The sequence below is a fragment of the Eutrigla gurnardus genome (assembly GCF_963514095.1).
Source record: "Eutrigla gurnardus genome assembly, chromosome: 13".
Lineage (NCBI taxonomy): Eukaryota > Metazoa > Chordata > Actinopteri > Perciformes > Triglidae > Eutrigla > Eutrigla gurnardus.
In genome coordinates, this window is record NC_139936.1 from 8121837 (window position 1) to 8147086 (window position 25250).

General features: G+C 42.7%; 1 protein-coding gene and 1 long non-coding RNA gene across 3 annotated transcripts in view; both read left to right on the forward strand.

Moving 5' to 3' along the window:
• Nucleotides 1–28: 28 nt before the first annotated feature.
• Nucleotides 29–19605, forward strand: ssh1a (slingshot protein phosphatase 1a). 2 transcript variants are annotated; one of them, XM_084024792.1, is made up of 15 exons: nucleotides 29–424; nucleotides 3589–3626; nucleotides 9544–9644; nucleotides 12193–12257; nucleotides 12924–13045; nucleotides 13423–13491; nucleotides 13665–13730; nucleotides 14034–14228; nucleotides 14371–14464; nucleotides 14945–15073; nucleotides 15231–15277; nucleotides 15396–15542; nucleotides 15903–16103; nucleotides 16221–16920; nucleotides 17046–19605. In XM_084024792.1, the coding sequence occupies exons 1-15, from the start codon at nucleotides 344–346 to the stop codon at nucleotides 18141–18143; spliced, it is 3153 nt and encodes a 1050-aa protein (XP_083880918.1). In that variant the 5' UTR covers nucleotides 29–343; the 3' UTR covers nucleotides 18144–19605. The 2 variants fall into 2 exon arrangements, with proteins under 2 accessions (XP_083880918.1, XP_083880919.1); XM_084024793.1 differs by lacking the exons at nucleotides 29–424; nucleotides 3589–3626 and adding an exon at nucleotides 7299–7559.
• A 1393-nt stretch (nucleotides 19606–20998) lies between these two features.
• Nucleotides 20999–25250, forward strand: part of LOC311023143 — a 70257-nt gene continuing 66005 nt past the window's right edge. Inside the window, exons 1-2 of the long non-coding RNA XR_014598185.1 lie at nucleotides 20999–21083; nucleotides 23138–23396. This is a non-coding gene — a long non-coding RNA (uncharacterized lncRNA). The remainder of the gene's footprint in view (nucleotides 21084–23137; nucleotides 23397–25250) is intronic.

The window sequence follows — 25250 nt, forward strand, 5'->3', positions numbered from 1 at the left end:
TGTATCCAATCTCATTTTTTTTAAGAATCATTATAGTGTGTTTATTTTATATATTGCCTTAATGTCCTAATAAGTCGTAGATATCGTACTTTTGTTGATAGGTGTACACATGAACTTGCATGTCTGTTGTTTAGTGAGTCATATTTTATTACTATATAGTTATCCTCAGGGTGGCCAGGGCCTTGGGGGCAGCACTTCCTGCATAGACAGCACCGCCTGCGGGATACGGCTCCTCTCGCTCGCTCCATCCATCCGTCCATCCATCAGTTGTATGTATCGTTAGCTCAGCAGCTAGCAGCTCACCAGGCCCAGCGGCCGGCCGGTGCATCCACAGCTTCCAGCCATGGCGTTGGTTACTCTGCAGCGGTCCCCGACGCCCAGCGCCGCTTCCACCGCCAGCACAGCAACCACGGCCGCCGGGGAGGTCAGTTCAGTACTGGGTGGAACAAACAACGATGTGATGAGGTGTCGGTGGAAACACCGAAGATAATGCCGGAGAAAGGCCCGCTGATTGAAGCTAAATTAGCACCGTTAGTTAACGTGTAATGCTAGCTAAATCTTTCGCTATCGGTAGCTAGCAAACGTCTTCGTTGCTGATAATCAGATATTGCTGTCCACCTCATATGGCAAAACGGCGGGTAGAGTTGTCATTTTAAAATAAAATACTTTTTTTTTTTTAAATAAATCCTTCACACCTGTTAAATGTGGCGTTAATTTTAAGAGCTCATTGAGTTTTAGAAGTGCCTAATGAATTATATAAGTTGTAGCTAACGTTAGCTGGTTATGATGTGGTTGACATCGAAATGAACGTTTTTCTTGTCTTCAACGTTATTATAGCGGTTTGCAAACGTTATATCACACAGTGTCTGTCTGCCACACCATCAGCACCACAGCCCAAAACACAGCTATTCATTTAAATTTGGTCATATTACATCTGAGATTTTAATGTTTTAGTCTGGAGGCTTGATTGAGTTATATTCTACAACTGCACAGAATATGCCTGTCAATTTCCCTGTCCTGTTTGTGCCTCCAGTAATTATAGGGAAGTATGAGATTTCCAGTCTGGTAAACAGCCACATAGGTGGGGGAACTAAACTGTAACGTTTGCTTACACATCTATGTCGCAGTTGAGAGTCACAGTTTGAGCTTTTAGTTTTTTTTGGGACCTCACAGCTACAAATAGTGAACATTCCTGCCTCAAAACTGTAATCATTCTAAGATAACTTCCGTTGCTGCTACTTTCAAGTACAAGTATTTTCTCTTCACTGCCAGACGAGGGCGCTAACCAACAGCTATAAACAGGAAAGCTCACCTTACTCTGCTCTGCATGACCAAATTAGAGGAATCACACATGACATCTATACCTGGGTTTATTTACAACTATCAATGTTTGCTTTGTTTTTCCACAGCATTTTCCAAAAACGTGCAACACATTAAAATGTCACACGTAGTTGTTACTTATTGCAAAGAGTAATTACTGCTCGTTATAAAGGAGCTAATGTTGTTGGTTTGACCGGGTTTGATTTCTGTACCTCAGCGTCTTGCTGTAGTGGTTGGTGTAGTCCAGCGTTGTGGTGAGGTGTGACAAATAAAGCTGGTAGGAAGCTGCTGCAGCTATGATGTCATCTACTCATGAGGGGTGGGTGGGGGTGGTGGAGTACTACTGTATGAGGCAGTTAATGCGTGAGATTGTTTCACCAAATACACAATAACGGAAAGTTAGTCATGCATTGTAACATACTCCTTTTGCAGAGTGATTGTCACACATCGAATGGTGCTTATTTTTCTGCATGCCGTGGCATTTCTCTGTGTACTTAACGTGCTGCAGCTGTACATCTGTAGCTTTAAATGTCCAGTGTGTAGGATTTAGGGGGATCAATTAGTACAAATGTAATATAGTATTTGTGAACAATCACCTGAAACCAATAATGTGCCCTTCATATCTACACACAACAATCAACAACACTGGTTTGCTCTAAACATTTCACAGTATTGGATGTGAAAATATGCTGATCTACATGCTGTTTTCCCACTGTCTCGTTCTTTTGGCTGGCTGAGGTGTGGCTGAAGGGCTCGTCGCAATATAAAAGGACAAACATTGCCCAAAAAAATCAGTGATGTATTAAGCCAATCATCCAATCGCCCAACCCTATAGCTCTCCGATATGTTTGGAAGTGGGTGAGCGCAGATGCCACTGGTCCTTTTAAGTATATTTCATTTATCATGAAAAAATGCGAGCACTTTCTGCTGTGTTTGCATGTTAGTCAGCTGAACTTGTCAAGATCTTAACACAGCCTTGCTTATCAGCCCCACATTCACCCTCATCATGTAATTGCTTGTCATGTAATTCGTCGTGGACTGTGCTTTCCTCTGTGCAGTGCAGCCATATTAGCTCATTACTTATCTTGAGGGGCTTTCGAGTCACGTCGACTCTTGCTGCGTTTTGCAAGCTCCTCCAGGTGGTGTGGTTGCTATTTAATGCATACAGCACACACACACACCTGCATTTGCAGTGACTTCACTGGTATTTGCTCGCAGCAACTTATTTGACAGCTGTCTGAGAACAGACGACAGGATTGAATTCACATGGAGTGTACTGCCAGAGTTAGATTTTGTTTCTGCTCCTTTTATGCTGAAGTCAAACTATACTCCTTTTGCGCTTTGCAGTTGCCATGTGATAAAACATTAGTGAGCCCCGTTTCACTACATAGAGCCTTTCACTTCTCTAAAGCTGGGGGAAAGGTGAACCCACAAGGTTTCATATCGCTGTTACAACACAATTACACAGCTTTCTCAGCTCATTTAATGACAAGAACGTTGGCCATAAACCGTATACCAACTTTGAGATTTAGCGTCTTTGGGAATTTTTGGGCTTGTACTTCTCATTGTGGGTTATCTTGTTATCAAAGCTTATGATTGGTAAAATATAGAAAAGCCCATTGGTTCTGTTTAGAGCCCGACGTGGGCCAATATTATCGGCCGATATTAGGCATTTTCCAAACTATCGGTATCTGCATTTATCGGCATTTATAATGGATACGAAACACCCTCATAGAACTTGACAGAATTTGTCTCCAGTCTTGTTCGAAGTTATATTTATGAAGCTTACCAAGTGTTTTAATACTGGTAACTTTGTGTTTGGTTGTTGTTGTTATCGTGTTTTTGTTCAAAGGACTTTAAGTTTTATATCTTAAGTTTGTATTTTTATACATTTTATTTATCAGAACTTTAATATATTATGATGTTCCTCTGTTCCATTGTGACAATAAAATAAACAAGTTTATTTTTAAACTGCATTTTCATATTATTTTTGTGAAGACTCATAAATAACTACAAATACCGAATGTTAGGGAAATCTGTTAATGTTTTGTTACGCTATTCCGAAATATAAAAAAATATATATATATCGGCCGATATATATCGGAATATCGGATTTTTAAATCAACAAACATTTGTAACGGTATCGGCCTTCAAAATCCTTTATCGGTCGGGCTCTAGTTCTGTTTAAGTGGCGAGCTTGAAAACTTTGTTAATAATGCCAGAATGGGTTTAATGTGGTATTAATCTTTTCCCTTATCTGTATTGCAGGATTTTGGGAGTGAAGATGAACGGCGAATAAATCAGAGGTAAGTTCGCTCTAAGTTTAGTTTGGCCTTTCTGTTTGCATGTACGTGGCAAAGCAGGTCAAATTTTATACGCAGGTGTTGTTGACTGATCGGCTGTATCTTTCTTTGAGTCATTTGTTGACATCTGGCTTGGCGGTAGACTAGTCAGTATGATAAACCACCAGTCTGTCTGTCTGTCTGTCTGTCTGTCTGTCTGTCTGTCTGTGTTGTTGGCAGAGTCAGCGATTCCAAACAGCCAACTGTAAAACCATGCTCTTCGTGGTATTCTCTCAAGTAATATGCTGAGTTACTAGCGTGAAGAGCACGTTTGTCTCTCAAGGAATATGTTGACACGTGTCTGTATTTTTTGTCTGGTGAGATTGATTAACTCGTTCTTTAACTGTGCAGAACCAGTTGAGTCGCCTGGCTTTTCCACAGCTTTTTATATTTAGAGTGCTTCTACTGCATTGGATCGTCAGAAAGCTGATCACGATTTTGGGAATTTTACATTCTCCTCCAGTCTGATTAATAAATGTAATTTGTTGTCTCCAAACACAAGATTGCAAGTTGCACTATGCCATGACCCATGTATTTAGACTTTGGTGACAGGATTTTGGTGAGAAGAAATTATGCAGCAGCAAAGTGTTTCAGTATTTTTCATAGTTTCATAAGAATAAATAATTATTAAAAACATATTTCAATAAACCACTCGGCTCCATTAACTTAAAGTGATGGAAATAGTTGTTGCCCTAGTATGTACGAATTTGTCACTTTTAAAAAGCTGTACCACAGTCTCTAGGGCAGTTACATTGTTGTGAGATGTTTTTCAAATAGAAATAGGCAATTTTGACATTGTAATAATTTGTAATTCTGCAGACTAAAAGTTTCTTTCTGGATGTTATGTACCAATAGTGATCCACAATGTCTATACGTAGATTAAGCCACTGAAATGCAATGCCTGTGGAACAATAATTGTATGGACAAGCCCCCACAAGTTTTGCTTCTGTATTTTGCATCTGTTCTACAGGTGTCCAACTGAATGTTCTGTTCTCAAACATTCGCCTTTGGAAACACGTATGCCTAAAATTGAGCTAACCTGTTCTTCGTGAATTTGAATGGAAGCAACTTATTGTAACTCCAAGTGCAGTGACGTCGTTTACTGAAGAGATTTAATTTTGGAATAGATCAATACAGCAGCGTTTTGTCTTTTGGTCCCACATATGATATTAACTTGTCAAGACGGTGACATGATAACAAAGAAAGTCTTTAATGTGCAGTTGTTATTACATTGTAATTTCCTTTTGTGAGATTTGTGGGTTTTCACATCTTCATTGCTGAGAACTCGCTTGGATGATTCGTGAACTGGAGGAACACTGATGATAAGCAAATGCGTCATTCTTAGAGTTCAGTTTCTTTCAGTTATGCAACAGCCTTTGCAATATCCCTAAGCAATGCTTGTCTGTTAGAATGATCTATGCATGATGCTAGTCCTGTCTTGCCTCAAGATTGCTTGAGGGACTGCTAAGCCAAGTTATGCAATTTAATGGCGAGTAAATTCCTGTTTTTATAATATTATGGCGTATTAAGTTGTTTGACAGACATATTTCCCTTTAGATCATGGTGTACCGATCTAGTATACTAGATAGCTCCGTCTGTTGATGGACAGCCATGCAACTGCCAAGTGGGAGTGTTTGCGCTTGCTGTTCCCAACTGACCTTGATAACGATGACAAGGCCAAGGGGTTGATCGAGGCCAACGTCAACATGCCAGTCGGTGGCACTGTACCAAAGAATGATTTAATCTTACCACCTTGTACACTGCAGAGTTGGGCAAGAAGCAAAATTGTATGTGTGTATATGTGCTCCAATGTTTGGAATGGGATTCAGCACGGAGGGTACCACGAAGGATCTGCAAATGTCCTATTTATACTCACCACAACACTTTGTCACTCAAATAGCACACTTGTCAAGACAGGTAATGGTTGTAAATGCGATAATATGTCAAAACACACCCTCGGGATTTGAATGTACAATATGTGTGGATAGGAGATGGGTCTTTATTGTAGGTTAACCTTTTCTGGCATAATGATGTGATTTCTTTCAATGACACCTGAGGAGGAGATTTGTTCCTCCCTCCCTGTGAGAGAATGGTAGCATTGTGCAACTGGCAGTCTCAAGAGGAGGCTTTTTACCCTCACTGTGCTGGTGTATGCAAAACATTGTGAGACCATGAATAAACCTGGTTTCTCCCTCTGTGTAGCCTTTTTTTTTTTTCCAGCGAGTCCCCGGCGTAATCCAGTACACCTCTCTCACATACCGAAACACCTGGGGATTCAGAGAAGTGGCTTAGAGAGTTCATCTGGCCCCATCCAGGTCCACCTGGCTACTAGTGCACACACTATTCCCTAACTCCTGCCTGCTGCTTCTAAAGCTTGATCTCATATGCAGAGGAAGTGCCCTTCTACATGCACCTGATACACTGAGCTGTCCAAGTTTCCACCTGGAACATGACTGAGCCCTGATGTCAGCTTGTAGAGTACAGTGTCTTCTAGTGACCAGGCATTACAGACGTTGTCCTGTTGAGAAGAATAGGAGAAAATCTTATTATCTGTGTCGCAGACAGAGCTATTGTTAACGTTTGTCAGCAAATCCACCCAGATTAACGGAGTCGTGCAACTTCACTGTGTGTGTGGGGTGGTGGTGGGGGGCTGAATGCTTAGTGAGAGAGGATAAGTGAGGAGGAAAGTTAGAGACTATATAAGCTTTCAACCCGCAAAAAGACTATCTGCGAGCTCAACTTCAACATTTCTTTCGGACTCCCGTTGTGTGATTGTATTTCATCTCAGTTTTTTCCTTTCCTTCCATGCGTCTAAAAATAATATTCACTGTTGTTGCCGACGAATTAGACAGACAGAATATTCCCTACTGAAATGATCGTTGTACTGTCACAGTAGCACATTGTTGTTTGTCTGGTACATCCGAGTGAGTGACAGCCAGCGCTGGCCACTTGAAGGAGAGAGACAAGATAATCCCTCCCTTATAAGCCTGAGTATAATGAGATTTGTTTTGTTCGTTTTTGGGGGATTGCCAATTCTCACTGCCCTTTCCGCCAATGCTTGGCACGTATGTTAAGCTCCCTGGAGGCATTACCTTAGATTCTGTTGACCCTTAAGGTGATATGCACATGGAGACATCTACTTAGGAAGTTTTAAAAAAATTCCTCCGTCAAGTGGTCCCGCTTTCTCTGGAAGACAGAGAAAGAAAGCACACTCAGTTGGTTTTGGAGAGACGTTTTTTTTTGTTGCACAGCAACAACTAGAAGGTGACATGTTTTGCATTGGCTAAATAGGAAACCTGTTTTCCACTTCGTACCGAGTCAGACCTGATGGATGACGGGAGTATAGAATTGCAGGGTTCGCGCTGAAGGAAAGGGGAAATCCATCTCTCAAATTCTATTTCAGTGCTCTCTGCAATCTTCTGTCTTTTGCTCTTGTTTGTTCGAAAGCAAGCAATTTATTTACTGACTGTGGAACCTACCGCGTACTGTTAAAGAGCGACACAGACAGCAGACTGAAGGCACGGTTGTGTGTGCCCGAGGCAGCGGGTGGAGACTGCAGTACGTCCCTCCAGGCAGGAGTCTTAACTTGCGCTCAAATACACAGACGCTCAGATGAGGGAGGAGGCACTTCTTCACTGAGCAGCTCAGATGAGAGCAGCCTCCCTCAAGAGCGGCTGGCCAAAACCTGAAACCATCATTCTTTCTCTTTTGCACTTTGCTCCTTCACTGTTTTTGGAGGTTGAAGAAGAGGAAGTAGCTCCTGGCGGAGAGAGGCCTGGATTTCGTACCGGTCAACAGGATGCATCTGGTGGTAGAACCCATTCAGGAGGCCATGATGAAGATGCTACCGTATTTTGTAGAGAACGCTGTGTTGACCCAGAGTGAAATAAACCGCATGTGAGTTAAGTTTATCTCCTGAAATGGTTTCTGTTTGAACTTGTGGGACCTGCACTGATGGGATTTGAGCTGAAATACTTGACTAAGATTTGGACTTTCTGCTCAGTGGTTGGTTTTTTGACAAATTGGATCTCATTTGCTGTTATATTGTTGTCCTTCAATGTATTAGTTCAGTGTAAGCATTTTAATGCTGGCTTCATTTTCAGGCCACCAGACTCAATCAATCACTGAACAGCTGATATGAGATAGTGGACCTCAATCAAAATGAGTTAGAATGCAGTGGTATCTGAGAGTCAGTGGCAAACACTGGTCTGATGAGGTTTGTCTTTCTGTCTGGAAAGGAGGCAGCGGCAGGTTGTTATTCTGTGGAATCATTGAGGCTAATTGGCCAGTTGTTCAGTCTTCGTTTTGCTTTTGATACCAGATATATTTTTAGGCCTAGTGTTTGTGGAGATGCTGATATCGGGATGTTGCAGAGCTGAGACTGTTTATTGAGGACATTTGAGTCCAGCCTGTAAAGCAGTAGGACAGCTCTCGTCTTGCACATAGAGACACATTTTAGAGTGCACTTTTTTCCTGGGATGTTATCGGGTATCGCAGGCCAACCTGAGGGCTTAAAGTTGGGTTACTAGTTGATGGAAGAAAAATGAGAAGCAGGAAGTTGTACACAGCACTGCCCAGTAATGAGGCTGAAGCTGTCTTCTTGCCACTTTTGCCTCATATTATCCATCACTCCCTGAAAGTGGACCCTCCTGACGGCCTCATAAATCTCAAACCGAGAACAGAGGCTGAAACAGAAATCCACCAAAGTGAGACAAAGGCTCTTGTTGAGAAGTGTCCGCCCCCGTGCTTTGTCACTGTGGAACTTTTTGTCCGTGGTGCTGCTGGGGACGGAGGGAATTTATTGTGAGGTGCATAAAACGAAGTCCATTGTTCCCACAACATCATCTGTTTGGCCCCTGCCTTCTTCTGTATGTGGGTTTTGTAAGTCTGATCAGAGAGAGACACAGTTTCTGAGCTGGATATAAAAATGCGTTGGTGAAAGTTTTCAGACTTTTATTCATACCAATTTGAACCAGAGGCAGAGACGCAGGGGATGTGTCCATATAAATGTTTTTTTTTTCCTATGTAGGTAATGCTGTTTGAATCAATACCAGTGACCACAGCAATATAGATTTTTAGTACTTAGACTTTGTAGTATTTAGAGATAGGTCTGTTTTTATTTCCTGTTTGGTTTTGTTTTGTTCCTGTCACTCATCAGTACTGTACTTTCCTAATGATGATCTGGTTTACCAGACTGCACACACAATACATGTGCTCCACCCTGCTGCCAGGTAGATTTATATGCTCACGTTGTCTTTCAGTCAAATGGAATGATTGAATTCAACCCAGCGGAAACATCTTCATTTATGTATTTTTTTATTGCAGTTCCCTACTTATTTGTTGACAGCTCCAAAAGCCTAACATGAAAAGGTTTTTGCTGGAAGGTGTGAACTGGTAATTGCTGGTATTTGAAAATTGTGAAAGTTAATCATCACAAACAACTGCGTTTAGGTCAATCATTTAGGTCTGTGTTGCATGTCAACAAGACAGCAGAGACCTGAAGGGTCAAATCTGAGTGCAGCCCTTGAGGCAGAAAAAGACAGATAAGCTTTCAGGATCAAAGCTTGATTCGTGGCTGCTGCAGACCTGAGGTCTGCCTCTGTAACATGGCAGCTGGGCTATTCCACTCAGCTGTTGAGGTAATTCACCAGGCAGTAGGCAGACACAATTTATGCTCATCTCACTGGCTGTGTCAACTGAACTTTACAGTCGTGTTAAAACTGAATATTTCATTTGTCTTGTGTGCCACTTCTCAGCCTTGCTGTCCAACAAACAAGCCAGAATGATTTTGCGGAGCTGTCGTTCTGTAGCTTGGTGTTTGTCTGATGTGTAGCATCTATGTTTCAGTGCTTCTAACTCCTCTCTCCCATGTGTTTTGCAGTCTGAGCGAGAGCTTCTTCATGGTGAAGGGTGCTGCTCTCTTCTTGCAGCAGGGGAGCAGTCAGCAGGGCCAGAATGCACATCCTCATCACAAACATGCAGGTGAGAAAACACAACGCTCAAAAGACCACACCCCGTTACCCACATCGTTTACCCAAAACTGTAGCATCTATCTCGTCAATCTCCTCATCAGACTACTTGTGTTATATAGTGGAGTTAATGTGTTGCACTCCTGAACACTACAACAGATGTTTGTAGCTGAGGTGAGAAGGATGGAAGCTGCTTCGTTGATAAGTATGTTCCAGACCAGTATAGCTTAGGCAGATTAGTGTTTAAATCCAGCGCACGGTAGCACTGTGAGCAAAACTTCTGTTGACGATTAAAGGAGGTCCTGATTGTTTCCTCTCTTTCTCACTGAGCTTACTTTACTGAGTAAAGGGTACATAAGGTGCATGTAAATTACTATTCTCAGCACACTCAATGACTGCAACAACTTTAACCCGGTGACATACTGTAGCTGTATATAAACATATAGATGTGTGGTGTCTTGTTTATTTTATTAATCGTAGGCTGAGTGATGAACTGGGCCGGTGTCATTAATCAAAGGCTATCCCTTTTGAAAGGCTCAATTATTGCTTTAAAGACATAAGACGTACCTGACAGTCTATTGGCATGATGGGGAATCAGCACCAGCCAACAGCCAAAATGCTGCCAAGTCATTTGGCGTGTCATGGTTGTGGTTGGCAGCTTTGTACACTTCACAAGCCACTTTGTGAGGTAACCCACATTTTAGCTGGTTCTCAAAAAAACCTTTGGCTGAGGAAATTGTTGTATCATTTCCCAGCAACTCTGGCACAGAAAGAAAGTGATGTGATATTTGCAAAGTGCTTGGTATGGTAACTGGTATCTTACCATCAGTAACCTGAACAGGAGACGTCTTCTGGTCTCATCTCATCATCAGTTTAGTGGGAATAAACATGAAACATGAAGTTATTCATATAGTTTTGGACTTATTGACAATACTAGTTGTGGTGGCTTAATGATCTGAAAAGTGGATCAAATGCAGTGCCTTAAACTTGCATTATTTCTAATAGCCAGCGGGGGCGACTCCTGGTTGCAGAACAGTAGAATTGTATAGAAGTCTATGAGAAAATGACCCTACTTCTCACTAGATTTATTACCTCAGTAAATATTCTAAGTCCTCTTCACTACAGATAATACAGCAGGTTATGCTTGAGGGTGTGGCTACCTTGTAATTGACAGGTTGCTAACACAGTGTTGTCCAGTCTCGGTGTTGTCCGGGTTTGTCTTACAACCTTAACCCTTTCACTGTTTATTTTCAGTTCATGAAAGTTACTTGTAACCTTTTTGGTTGCCATTCGGTTGTACTTACCTCCACCCTCTCGTGTCACTTCTACTTGCTACAAAAAGCCAAAGATGGCGATGGGTGACATCACAGTGACTACGTTCTATTCTTATACACAATCTTAGATCTATGCATTTTTTAAATGTTAAGGCACCATATATATTTAATATGAATTTTGTTTGTTAAAATTCAATGCCTTTTATCCTAAAAAATAGAAACTGATGCATAATGTTACGACAATGACCCAGATCAGGTCAGGAAGTTTCTGTTTAATTGCCAGTAGATTACCTCATTTTTCTACCTGTTGTGACATATTTTAACATAGTTGGCTCTCTATCAGCTGCTACTTTTCATTGCTGTTGAGCCACCTCCGCACCCTGTTTTATTATCCAGCTTCACCGACATGCGTTACATCAGACCTGGCATCGAAAGCACTGAGGATGTAAAATGAACAAAGACTTGAATTGTGGTTTTGTGGCAAAAGAAAAATGTATTTGCGATTAATTTCTCTTCCATGAACACATGTCATCTATTGTCCCCTATTTAAATGTGTTATTGTCTCCAGGAGGAAGATTTTAGTACTAAACACTAGGGGGCAGTGTGACTACACAAACCTGCACTAAACTTCAGCAATGCCATTGAGCTCAGGCCTCATTCATCAATATCTTCCTGCATTTTCTCCTAAATTTGTTCTGAAGAAAGGTCCTGAGCAAAGGCTACGTCTGATTCATAATGTGTTCTCAAACTACAGAATTGTTCAAACCTGTGTTCTTATAATGATGAATCCCGCTGTCCTCATAAATTGAAGGCGTGTGCCAGATTATCCTAATTAGCAAAGGTGAACGCCAAGCCATCCCCATAAAAGGGCATGTGCCTGCAGGGCCATGTGCGCACAAAAATTGAAACGCCCAAACGAAAGTCTGAAGAGGGTGGAGCACAGGAATCCAAATGCCTTTTTCTTTATTTCTAGTGCAGATAACCAACACATTGACATTTGTATATTTATAATATGAATATAAAGACAAGAAACAGACACATTCATTATTTAAACAATTTTATCGTTTTAAACACTTTTCGATTGACTGTATGCTGTACTGGGAAAATTTGAATACACTATTATTGCGCCTTGTTTTACTTATTATCAGTGTTCGTGTCAAAATATCACCTTCGGATTATCTCTTTAAAGTTAAAATGTACCTGTATGCTGTGACAGATTTATAATCTCTGACATCAAGCAGCCTCTGTGTTTCAAGTATAATTTTTCTTTATAATCTTCTTCAACAGGCGATTTACCTCAACACTTGCAGGTGATGATAAACATTCTTCGCTCGGAGGACAGAATCAAACTGGTGAGAGTCGACACAAGTGTCTATGCATGCATAAAAACTTGCACACACACACACACAGGCAAGTGACTAACAACCTGGCACGGCAAACCCTCTAGAATGCATTTTATTGTGCACTTAAGACGCTTATTTGTTCACTGCAATTAGGTCATGAGAGCAGGTTTGGACATACTCGGGAGAGCATTACCAAATGTTTCCATGGTGTGTTTATGCATTAGTGTGAAGCTCTGTGTTCTCTTACGTCCTGGGGACTCGGTTAAACCAATTACAATGAATTCGCACATCCAGCTGTGACACTCGGTTCAGCACAGATTTTAGCACAGGGTCAATGCGTTTTTGCTTCTCTAGAGCATGTGGTGTGGTATACGATCAGAGTTTTAAACTTTATGAAGGGAGCATATAAAAAAAAGGAAAACACGCCACACTAGATTTTTTTCAATTATCAGTCAGCCCACACATTTTAAGTGTGTTACTGATTGATGTTGTCTGGTTTTTCACATTCTTAAATGAAAGTAATAACATTTCAGACAAACTGTTCCTTAAATACCACAGTAATTGGGTGTACTTGGCAGCACTCAGGTGTTATGACCGACATAGGAAGCTGGATTTCTTACTCTCCAAAAATATTCTGGCTTTGAATTTGAAGTAAACGGTCTGTACCCTGTCCAGGCGGTGCGGCTCGAGAGTGCATGGTCAGATCGTGTGCGGTACATGGTGGTGGTGTATACCAATGGGCGACAAGACACCGAGGAGAATATCCTACTGGGAATCGACTTTACCACCAAAGACTGGTAAGGGTAAATCTGTTTACCAGACAGTCGTCTGTTAAAAGCTGCCGGTTACAGTAGTTTGTGTTTGTTTTCCCCAGTGAGCAAATGAGAAGATGAGAAAGAATTTCCTTGTTTCCAGTAAATCTCACGTGATTTATTCCCTGCAGGGCTGCTAAGGACTGTGTACTGTATCTAAAAAACATTTAAAACTTAAACCTTGTTTGCCTGAGATGTGTTGAGATGCTCAGATAATCTTTGAGTGATGCTAGAATATAGCAATTATAGCCACAAGGTATGGAAAATCATGTGTATGTTGCTTTGCACGTGCATCACTTAAAAGAAGATTTTTCTTTATTTTTCTATTTGCCTGGTATTTAATTTTCACTCTCCTCTGTCAGCAAAAGCTGTTCGATCGGCATGGCGCTACCTCTGTGGAGTGACACAAAGATCCATCTGGATGGAGATGGGTGAGTCCTCTCCGTCAGCGGGACCCCTGCTGTGTGGCTGCAGCATTTACCCCAGTGATATTCTGCCTTCACTCAACAACGCAAGCCACACCTGACACTCGGGATGAACATGTTCCACACATAGCTGCACTGCGCTCAGGGGGGAATGACCATCTGTTTTGTTTACTCCTCAGGGGCTTTACTGTGAACACGGCGAGTCGGACTCATGTCTTCAAACCCGTGTCGGTGCAGGCAATGTGGTGAGTAATGGACAACCTCTGGAGCCACAGTGGCTGTCTCGAGAAATGGAGCTTCATGACACCACAATGGATCTCCTGATAAACACATGTGACACCCTGCTGCAGTGAGATAGATTGAGGCAGCACAGCTGATTCATTCTGCCATCTGCTGACATGAAGACGCATGTGCACATAATTGCACAGACTCTTTAAAAGATCATTAGGACTGATAGTAATATGATTTTTTGACTGAGATACCTCCCATAATTAGACTCAATCATCCACAACTATGACCTTTTATCTTTCCAAACCAACACAATCTAGGTCAGCCCTGCAGGTGCTGCACAAGGCATGTGAAGTGTCACGCAGGTATAACTATTTCCCTGGAGGCATAGCTCTCACCTGGATGGGCTACTATGAGAGCTGCATTGCTTCGGAGCAGAGCTGCATCAACGAGTGGAACACCATGAAGGACTTGGAGACCACACGGCCGGACTCACCCACCATGTTTGTCGACAAGTCAGTAAACAAAATCTTGGATTCTTTATGTAAAGACTGAAGCTAACCGCTCCTACACTTGTTGTTGAAATAGGTTGACATTTTCAGGAACAACTATAATTGTGTGTGTGCTGAGGTTTCAATGAGACTCAATCTTTGCTAGGCCTTCAGAGAGAGAGAGGACTGGGTGCCTTATTAAAGCCAAACTCAGAAGCATCATGATGTGCCAAGACCTCGAGAACGTCACCTGCAAACAGGTAGATTATATAGTAGAAGTAGTACACACGCATATGAATATATAAACCTTTGAAGTTGTTTCTCGTGGTTTCATTTTCAGTGGCTGGTTTCAAATTTCACTCTCTAAAAATGCTGACACAACTCGGTTTGCCGTCTTGTTTTGAGTTGACTTTTATGGAAGTTATTGTGCAGATGTCCACAGGAGAAGAGAGAAGGATCTGATTTATATTATTTTATATTATAAATGATCATATATGTATGTAATATACCATTTTGTGTCATTGTTATTTAATACTATAAAAGGTATTACCCACTTACACTGTAAAAAACTCTGTTTTTTGTTTGTTTTTGTTTTAATTCCCAATTTTAAAAGTAACATAACATTTATATACTTTTTAGGGAAATAATTTAGAGTAAACTTATTTCAGTGACTGTGATGGAGTACCTTACAACAATACTCCACACATAGACCAACAGATTCTGTATAATTCTCTTGTCAGATCCGCACAGAGGTGGAACAGCACATGAACTGCAACCTGCAGGAGTACAAAGAGTTCATCGACAATGAGATGCTGCTGATCCTGGGCCAGATGGACAAAGCCACACTCATCTTTGACCACGTCTACCTGGTGGGACAACTGATACCGTCTCTTGACCAAGATATCTGTTACATCTGTTCTTTACTGGCAATAACTGAGATAATATTCCCTACCCTTTCCATCCCAAAGGATGACTGCTTCCATGTAAAGCAGAGTTTTTTCACAGTACTTTTTTATTTGTTTGTAGGGATCCGAATGGAATGCATCTAATTTGGAGGAGCTGCAAGAATCAGGGTGATTTATTTCATATTGTGAAGGAACAAAGATAGCCAAAAAAAAAAAAACATATTTTCATTATGATTTAAGCATGAAAGAATGTTGTTGCTGAGTTAACATTATCTTTCCTCCCCAGGGTGGGCTACATCCTCAATGTTACCAGGGAGATAGACAACTTCTTTCCAGGCACATTCAGTTATCACAACATACGCGTCTATGATGAGGACGCCACTGACCTGCTGGCTCATTGGAATGAGACGTACAACTTCATTGTTAAAGCAAAGTGAGTCCTGAGTGGAACGGAAAACATGTTGCTCGTGTTTCAGTTTATGAAAACATCTTATTCTCACTTTTCTACCTGTAGCTGCAAAATAAAATAAGTTAATTTATATGCTGTAACTTTATTTCTTTTTACTTTATTACCAGAATAATATATTTCGGATGCTTAAATAATTTTTATTGAGCGTCAACATTCATTTTTGACTTTGATCATTAGTTTGACAAGCCCCTCATGTACTGTATCTGTAGTAGTTAACTCCATGACAACTGAACAGGCTAATATCACTAAAATGATCTATTTAGTGGACCCTGAGTGAAGATTTATTTTGTCAAGCTATGTTTTGTGATTATTTCTCCCCCATAGAAAGAACCACTCCAAATGTCTCGTTCACTGCAAGATGGGCGTCAGTCGGTCTGCCTCCACCGTCATCGCTTACGCCATGAAGGAGTTTGGCTGGTCGCTAGAGAAGGCTTACAACTTTGTCAAGCAAAAGAGGAGCATCACACGACCAAACGCCGGCTTCATGAGGCAGCTGGCCGAGTATGAGGGCATCTTGGATGCTAGGTACACAGCCCTTTGTGTGTGTGTTGTGTACAGTGTTGTTTTCTAGTCGTCTTCTCTCAGTGGCCCTGTTGTTTTACTTCTGCTCTCTTTCTGCACACTGCATTTGTATATTTCCAGTAAACAGCGTCACAACAAGCTGTGGCATCCAGACGCAGACTGTGAGATGGCAGAGGGGCAGCAGGGGTTGGCTCAGTGTTGTGGAGGGGAGGAGGGAGGCCACCTGACTCCAGAGCCAGGGATGTCTCCCTGCTGTGAGGAGGCGCTGTCTGATAAGGGGGCCGCATGTCCTTCCCCGCGCAGGACCGCACTGGAGATCGACCCCGCCTACAACAACTACTATTTCCGCCGGCTCTCAGACTCGGCGCTGGACAGCGAACCATCAACGCCTGTGCGCGGCCCTCCCCTTATCGGGATGGAAAAGGTGTTTATAGAAATTGAGGATGTGGAGCGAGACGCACTGCTGGATGACGAAGCCTTTGATGGGCAGGAAGGCCTGCCACTCCCCCAATTTGGGCCTGTAGCTGAGGCAGCTGCAGCCCAGACGAGCTCTCGGGGCCCTGAACCTCTGGAGGAGCTGCGACTCAGGCTGGAGTTCAGTACAGTGGAAGAGGAGGATGAGGAGGAGGTGCAAAAGGAGGAGGCAGAGATGGAGGTGTTAATGCAACCAGATGATGGAGGGGGTGGGGAAGGAGGCGGAGGAGAGGAAACGCAAGATGTGGAGGTAGAAGTGGATACAGAGGGTAATGGGATGGACTTGGCATCACTGAATGAAAACTCCAACAATAACAACCATTTGAGCACTCCATGTAACTTCAATGTAAGTTTGATTTATGACTAAGCTAGATTTTAGAATGAAAATGCTGTTTTTGATTTCATGAATCCAGTTTGAAGAAAAATACAAATTCCCTCAGACATTTATTTTTCTTTCCTGTTTTTATAAAGGAAAAAGCTCCCCCCCTGCTTCCTCCAGTTGATGCTTCTGCACTGTCCTGGAGGGATTCTAAGTCCAAGCTGAAAGAAGACTCTCCAATCCTGGTTTCTAAGCTTTGCCTTAACCCCAGTCCTCCTGAAGTCCCAAGTGCTTCATTCCCACCGCCCCATACCTCTTCTGAAGGTCTCCCGTCTTCAGTGAGACTGCTGTGCCCCTGTGGCCCTCTGTGTGACTGTGCCAACTGTGCTGTCTCCCCGCCCACAGCTCTACTCGACAGAGAGGAGCAGCCAGGGGACTCGCTTCACTTACCTGCACCGAAGGACGATAGGGATATATTGGAAGTAATGACCGAGAGTCAGAAAAGTACAACCGTGGCTGCCTCGGATGCTGAGCTGATGAGAATGGATTTGGAGGAAGAGAAGCTTGCTGCGGCATGCTGCATTGACCAACAACAGGAGACCCTGTTTCAGCTGCAGAGGTCGGGGCTGGTCCGCCGGCAGGCAGAGAGACTAGAGAGACTTTCAGGTTTAGCCCAAGAGAGCTTTCTTTCTCTAAAGTCTGTGCACGCATGCCAAAGGTCCCAAAACAGCCCTTTTCACAATGAGGAAGAAGAGGTGTTCTCCGGCTTCACCGGAGACGTCCCTAAATCTTCTACACCATGCCAAGTGCGGTTAGAGCCACTGGTGGTGCCGCTGACCAATGAAGCCTTGTTGGGGGTGGTGGGGTCTGGGTTGCTCACACCCACCTCCTCACCTCATGGCTCCGTGCTGACACGCAGCTCCAGCAGTGACAGTCTGCGCAGTGTGAGGGGGAAACCAGGCCTCGTGCGTCAGAGAGCGCAGGAAATCGAGACCCGCATGCGTTTGGCAGGCCTGACCCTGCCTTCGAGGCTGAAGCGCTCCAACTCGCTGGCCAAGTTGGGCAGCCTCAACTTCTCCTCGGAGGACCTGTGTTCAGCCTGCTCCTCCGACGCAGGAACACTACTGCTCCTCTCGCTGTCCCCAGAGCCAGACCTGGAGTGGGACTCCCCCAGCACCTCTGCTCCTTCCCGGCCTCGCAAGGACCTGCACACTCCAGAGAGAGCACTACTACGTGAGCCCAGAAGCTGACATATACATCCTCTCCACCTATCCCCTCACCTGTCACCCTTTGGGGCTATGGAGTTGAGTCAAAGCAAACAGAAAAACAAAAAAAGCAAACGCAAAACAAAAAAAAACAATGCCAACTGTTGTTATAAGGAGGATACAATCTCCTTTGCCACATTGTTTCTCAAACTGCTGTTGAGTGATGAAAGTCATATTGCTGTATCTGACAAGTGTGTAAAGCCATCAGTTCACCTCTTAACTTGGTTTGATTCATGGACAAACAAGTGCCTTACCTATGAGACCAGAGGCACAGAGCTGTGTGTTGGACTGCAGGATGAGACGGTACAAGAAGCTCTATAACCTTTAACTTCACAGCTGTTAGTACCCGATATTTACCTTATTATGGTATCCATTGGCAAGATTATTTTTACCCGTCTGCTACATTGATGAACTTCCCTCAATGTAGCTCGACAGAAAACAAAGTGTTAATAAACGTAGAGTTGTTTACTTCACCCTTTATGTTTTAGATGCTGAAGGGTTATAAAATTAATTGTTACCTCATGTTGCATTCACGGAGCTCTTTTCAGACGAAGAGTTTCATTCAGTTAATTTGCTGATGTCGAATTTAAGTGAGGAAATCAGTTTTGATGTGTATGTTAATGCATTAAAGTGTGACGATGTGAGTGAGTGAGTGAGAGAGAAGGTTGTGACTTTGTTTTGCCAGAGGCATGCTCACTGTTTTCAACAAACGGCACAGAAACATTTCTGAGTTTGTTGTTCCTTTGCACTGCTTTTTTTTTTTATTAAGTGAACACAAGCAAGATATCTTCCAAAACAGCATCAGAGTAATGTTATTAACCTCATTCCCTACAATGTTGTCGGGAGAGCAGAGTGCGAAGTCATGCTGCATGGCTTGAAATCACTGAGAATTTATGGCAGTCGAATCATATTATACGTTTTCTGATCATTTGGACGACATATGAAAACAAAAACATGAAACATTTTACATTCTTTACATTAGCTCATCCTTGAGGGTTGCCAACATTTTTTAACTCATTCGTGCTTTTTTGAAATGTGAAAAGACCAAAGTTCTTTGGCTGTCTCGACAAATTGGAAACACCATTGAAGCTGTACAAAATATGTGAACCATAATGTCAATCAACCACGTGCGTATTTAAATGCTGTCACATTTTCTTGCACCTTTTTTGGGGGAAACGAAAGAGACTCAGTGATGTCATCAGGCTCATCGCTGTTAAGCTTCTATGCTCAAATCATCAGTGAGTTTGAAAGCTTTTGTGACACTGACTTCGACAACGATCACAATAGGTTACTTCACAGTTTTGTAACCATTTTTTTATATTTAAGTATGCAGTAACTTTTGTACTGTACATTGCTGTAGTTTGAATGCATATTGCACTTTTTATGTTGGTCAAAATAATGTACTGTACGTGTTAATTATGGAAATAAACATTTCTTTTACATAATGCACCATGGATTTGTGTTTATTTTTTCTTTCCATTCATTCAAAACTAATAGTATTAGTGAATTGAAATGTTTGACAAACAAAACAGAAGTGGGGTTATATACTGTATCACCCTGCATGTTATAAATGCTGCGTTTACGACCTCCCTGAATGGGAAAACTCTCACCAGCATAGCTAAATATCTGTGCGGTGACTCGACTTTGATGTTTGTATCCTGAAATTACATCATCGCGCCCCCATCTGTATGCTTTGGCAAGAGAGTCGTTCTCTAACAGCCAGGTTATATAACTTTTGGCTTCCTGTCACTGTTTGCATGACATCAGTGAGTTACTTAAGTTACACGCTCTCGTTCCTCCTGTCCTATATGACGTGCATGTCTGTACAATGAATGGTAGGCCCTGTGTACAGTAGAGCATGTGGTGGGGCATTGAAGCAGCAAAGATGTTACTTTGTGTCGTTTGTATGTCCGTCGGTGCTGCTAGTATACATTTCGGCTCCTTTTTTTTGGCTGATATTTCTAGAAATGTGAAATGGAAAACTGACTGGCTTCTGTAAACTTGTAAAACATTTAAATGACAGAGGGGCTAAATAAGAAGCTTTGTAAAATGCATTATGGTGTGCCAAGAAGCCTGTGGAGGAGTCTGTTTTTAATTAATGATGATCTTAAATTAGAGTCAGATTGCCTTTTGTCTAGACAAGCCTTTGAGCGACCTGTAACACTTTTCAAACACGAGGACTACCGCCTGCCCGTCTGTCAACACAGCAGCCTTCAGTCCGGTCTCTGGGTGTGTGCCGGCGCCTCTTCCCCTTCTTCTGCTGCTGAATTCTTGGCTGACATGCCACCACTTTTGTTTTATTATCTGAGATCGTATCCTGTTTTGGACGTCACTATAGAGACCAAAAGAAACAAAAAAAAAAGGTCTGAGCTATTTTTCAGATCATTTCCTTCACTCCTGGTCTGGACGTACCCACGTTGGATACAATTACTCCCCATGTCTCCTAGACTCAAGCATCCTTTTACAATCTCCTACTTAACTAGGTTCCTGGAATTAAGTAGTATGACCTGTGAGCAGTGTAGGGATAGACTACAAGTAAAAATAAATCACTGTTTGTGTTCGCGCTGGTAATTGACCATATCATCGTGTTTTATTCTCCTGTCTTCTACTTGGAACGAAGATGAAAAAGTTACTTGTATTTGAAAAAACTTAAAAACACATTCTCCATGAACCTGAATAACAAATATATGGCGATGTTACAAATAACTTATTCAATGTACTGAAGACAGCAAAAAGTAAAGCTACAAGTCTGAGTTTCCGCTGATTGTATTAGTCAAATGTGCTGTGACATCACATGGATGTAATATAAGGCTCCCATTGCTTGTGCACTTGAGGGAGGACTGAACATCACCAAACAACCAACAAAGAGCATTCTGTCGGTCCTTAGAGAGAGAGAGCAAACAACTCAGCTACGACGTCTAACTGGTAAGCCCGCAACATATGATACGAGATCAATATTATATGATTCTTCTTTTAGGAGTTGTGTGAGCTGTCGTGGCTCGTGCCCAGCTTGTTGTGTTGTACTATTTGACGAAATGATTAGTTGTCGACTTTCCAAATGCCGAAACTTGTGAGAGAAGATTTGTTTTGAATTCCTGTATGTCGGAGTATGTTGATGCAGCAGAGCACATGGTGATCAAGTGATCAGCTGCGGGCATTGAAGGAGACGAGACAGGGTTCCAGTTGTGGAGAGGAATGCTTTGCTTTAAGGGAAAGGGTTCCCCCACTGAGAGTAGATGGGGGAAAATCAATGACTGGAAGAGCCACTGATCTCGTGATGAATTTAACCTGATGTGTTCTGAAACTTTATTATTCATCTTTTTTTTCATGTATTTCTGCTCTCTCTCTCTCTCTCTCTCTCTCTCTCTCTCTCTCTCTCTCTCTCTCTCTCTCTCTGTCTCTCTCTCTATTGAATGCCAGGTGAACAATATTGTATACAATGTATGTATATACATGTAACTTTGCTTGAGTGTGTGTGAGACTGTTTTATGACTGCATCTAATCTCTTTCTCTGTCTCTCTCTCTCTCTCTCTCTCTCTCTCTCTCTCTCTCTCTCTCTCTCTCTCTCTCTCTCTCTCTCTCTCTCTCTGTGTGTGTTTGTTTTGTAGGTCAACTGTATATAGAAGTAATTTATGTGTGTTTAGGGTCAATAAGGAAAACCTTTTACAACAATTTACAAAATTGCAAGCATTTAATGTCAAACGTGAAAGTTTACACACAATAAAACAACAAACATGAAGTAGAGAATTAAATCAGAAGGCCTCCCTCAATATCTCAACATGAAAATCAGCGTGTTTGTCTCTTCTCACACAGCTGTGCCACTATTGTACAGCGATACCATTAGCTCCCGTTGCCATGTGTCTGGCCAGTGTGCAGGCCTGTCAGATGATAAGACAACAGCAGTCATATGCTGTCACACAGACGGAGCTTGAGGCCATAGACAGGAAACAGACTCATGGTCCAGATCATTGTTCATTGTGCCTCGCCATTTTCTCTGCTTACTGCTGCAGTTTAGCGGGTGAAAACGTATTAAACAATTACACAATTAGACAATCGCATGGAAACGTTGGGTGCTGCAACATGGTGATTTAGGTTTGTCCTCATGTTCTGCTTTCTTGTTATCAACAACTGCTCTCATTCCCCCTCCTTCTACTGCTGTTATTAATAAGAAAGCAATAACTGCTGTCACCAGGACAGGATGTTGTTCCTCTGAGAAGCAAAAAATATACAAATAAGATTAATATAATGCATTCAATTCACAGCTTTCAGTCAGTGGATGGAATATTTACATTAACATTGTTTTTGAAATGCTAACATCTCCCGATTAAAATATTCTGACAACAAAATGCGTGACACAACAAGCTGACTTGAAGATTTGCTGGCAGTCATAAGACTTTGTGAACCTTCATTACTAACTGTGAGGGATTAATCATTTGGCCAGACTCAGTGGTCCTGTTGTCTCTATCTGCAGTGATGCTGATTATCCTGAAACATTGATCACAGACTTTAAATCAACACGGTTGTCCTGAGGAAGAGGCGTTTATATCTTAAACACTGATACTGCTGAATCACTTAGTCCAAAACAAAGGAGTCAAATTCACAAGTGAGATTTCGGCGAAATCTTGTGACTGTAATTTGTCCTCATGTTGAGCTCCTGTGGACACTGCAAGTGCTTGAATAACCCAATAGAAGGTATATTATAGCAGTTAACGTCATAAGATACTCCATGAAAATAGCTCCTGTGTGACTATACATTGTTTGCTACATTGTCCCATCCCATGAGTGAAACCAGTTCTAATGTGAGGAGAGCGGAGTTGATCCCAGCTGTCTGCTCATTTTATTTCTCTTCATTTTCAGCAGTTTTTCAGTGTATATTCAAACAGGAAACATATGTTATGATCTGCAGGCAGAATAAATGACTTCTAGGCTGACATTTCTAATGCTTGGTCTTTTGGTTAACACCATGTCTTTTTCCACAGACCAGTATGGGACAGAACCAGGATAAACTAGAGGGAGAACAGGCCCTCAATGAAGGGCCGGCGGAGACGATGCCAAGCCCCGAATCTGGAGCAGCAGGCGGTTGTGCAGGTGATGTCATGGAGGGAGGAAGCTCCTGTGAAGAGGATGTTGGTAACACCAGGGAAAATTCAGGGGAGCCAGACGCTCAGGATCTGGACGGGAGCCCCGGCCAGGATCCAACAACACGTTCTAGTGAGAGGCACACGCATTTGTGGGTTAGTCCTCTCGCTGAAAGGGAGGTGAGACAGGGAGGGGCTGCAGAAAAGGAGGGAACAGGCGGAGAAGGAGGAGAAGGAGGCAGGACCTCTCCACTGGTTCCACAGAAGACAGACAAGAACCAAAAGGGCAGTAGGATAATAGCAAGGATTGAGGAAAGAGCTAGAGCACAAAGGCTGTCCAATCAAATCCAGAGAGAGAAGAAGACTCAGGAGGAGCTTCACACACCCTCAAACATCAAGATGGAGTATCAGGATGAGGGGAGTGTCCAACATGACGACATCCAAGGTGAATATTTCTCACCTGGAGTTTCATATAAAAAGTCTGGTCCTGCTGTTACCTCAGAGGATGCAACGTCACCTGGAAACACCGAGGAGGGCTCTGTGATGGGGAAGACGAGCAGATGTGGAGCGGCTCATGCAGGAACTGAGTTGTTACCGTCAGTTCAACAACATCAGCGTGGCACCACGGCTGAAGCTGAAGATATTAAACCCCGTGCAGGAACAGTGGGCCACTTGAGTGAGAGGAAGGAACCGCCTACAGCTCAACACCAACAACATCCTTTGAAAAACAGTCTCCAGAAAGAGTCTCTATTAGACGTGAGTGACACCATTCACTGCTACAGTCCAGAAGAGGGAACAGAGAAAGATGCAAAAGAGGAAACGTGTGACGTGAGGCCAGTTTGGAATGACTTCTCTTCAACAAGGCCAAAGGTCACGCAGCAAAAGATAGACTCATGTCCAGTGCCAAATACAGTCACTGAACCCAGTTCAATTTTGGAGAAGCTACTGAAGAGAAATAGAAAGGACACAACTCCCGCTCTTTCGAAAATAAAAGAGTTGGACTCAAACGACAAGGACACGACGATGAATGTTACTGCAAGGCAGATCCTTGACGGCGCCGCAGCAGAGCGATCCACCGATGAAATCGATCAGTCAGATGCAAAGACACCTTCGCCAGTGTGTGGCATGAAAGGGTCGAAAGAGAAACCGCCTAAGGAAAACCGTGGGACCAAAGATCATCACATTAAGGATGCGGACGTGAAACAGACAGCTGCTGCTGACCGTATGACCTCAGATTGTTTTCAACATGGAGTGATTGGGAATACTATGTGTGAGAGCTCACTCACAAAATCCCATTGTTCCAAGACTGATTGTCAGAGTGCAGGGGATTATATCAACTCAACAGACGCTTCAGTCAATGAGGATATGGAGATAAACACGGGCCCCTTTACAAACCTGCCATCAGAGTACTCACAGTCAGCTGTCTCACATGAGAGAGCGTCATGTGAAGTAAGTGGTGTGATCGCTGAGGAATCTGCACCTTTATCTGGGTCTGATGTGAAGTCTCCACCTATAAAAAGCGATGGACAAATTGCAGGCTCATGCCATTTACTTACCGCTGTGAAGAGAGACACCAGAATGAGTGACGGTGAGCCCAATGCTGATCCGCAGTTATCTGGCTCCACAGGCTCAGATGTTCAGTTTGTGAGGAGAATTAAGGTGAAGGATTCTACAGGGGACGTGACTGCACCGGCTGTGGATGCTGGCTCGAAGCAGGATCTTAGTACGACACAAAATATGACGCCAGAGCAACCTGATGAACAATTTGGCAGTGATGACAGTGTGTCTATGAGAGATAAATCCTCCAAAACTCCCAAATCTAGGCCAGTTTCAGAACTCATAAAGGAGACTATTCAACTGCATGAAAAGCTGCAGCACCAGGACCGTTCAAAGCCACCTGAAGTCAAGTGTGATGAGCAGGGCCAGTCCGTCAAGGTGGCACAGATGAAGGCGGCTTTCGACTCAACTCAGAAATCCCCGGACAGGGCAATCGAGAGGAAGCAATCAGTGAGAA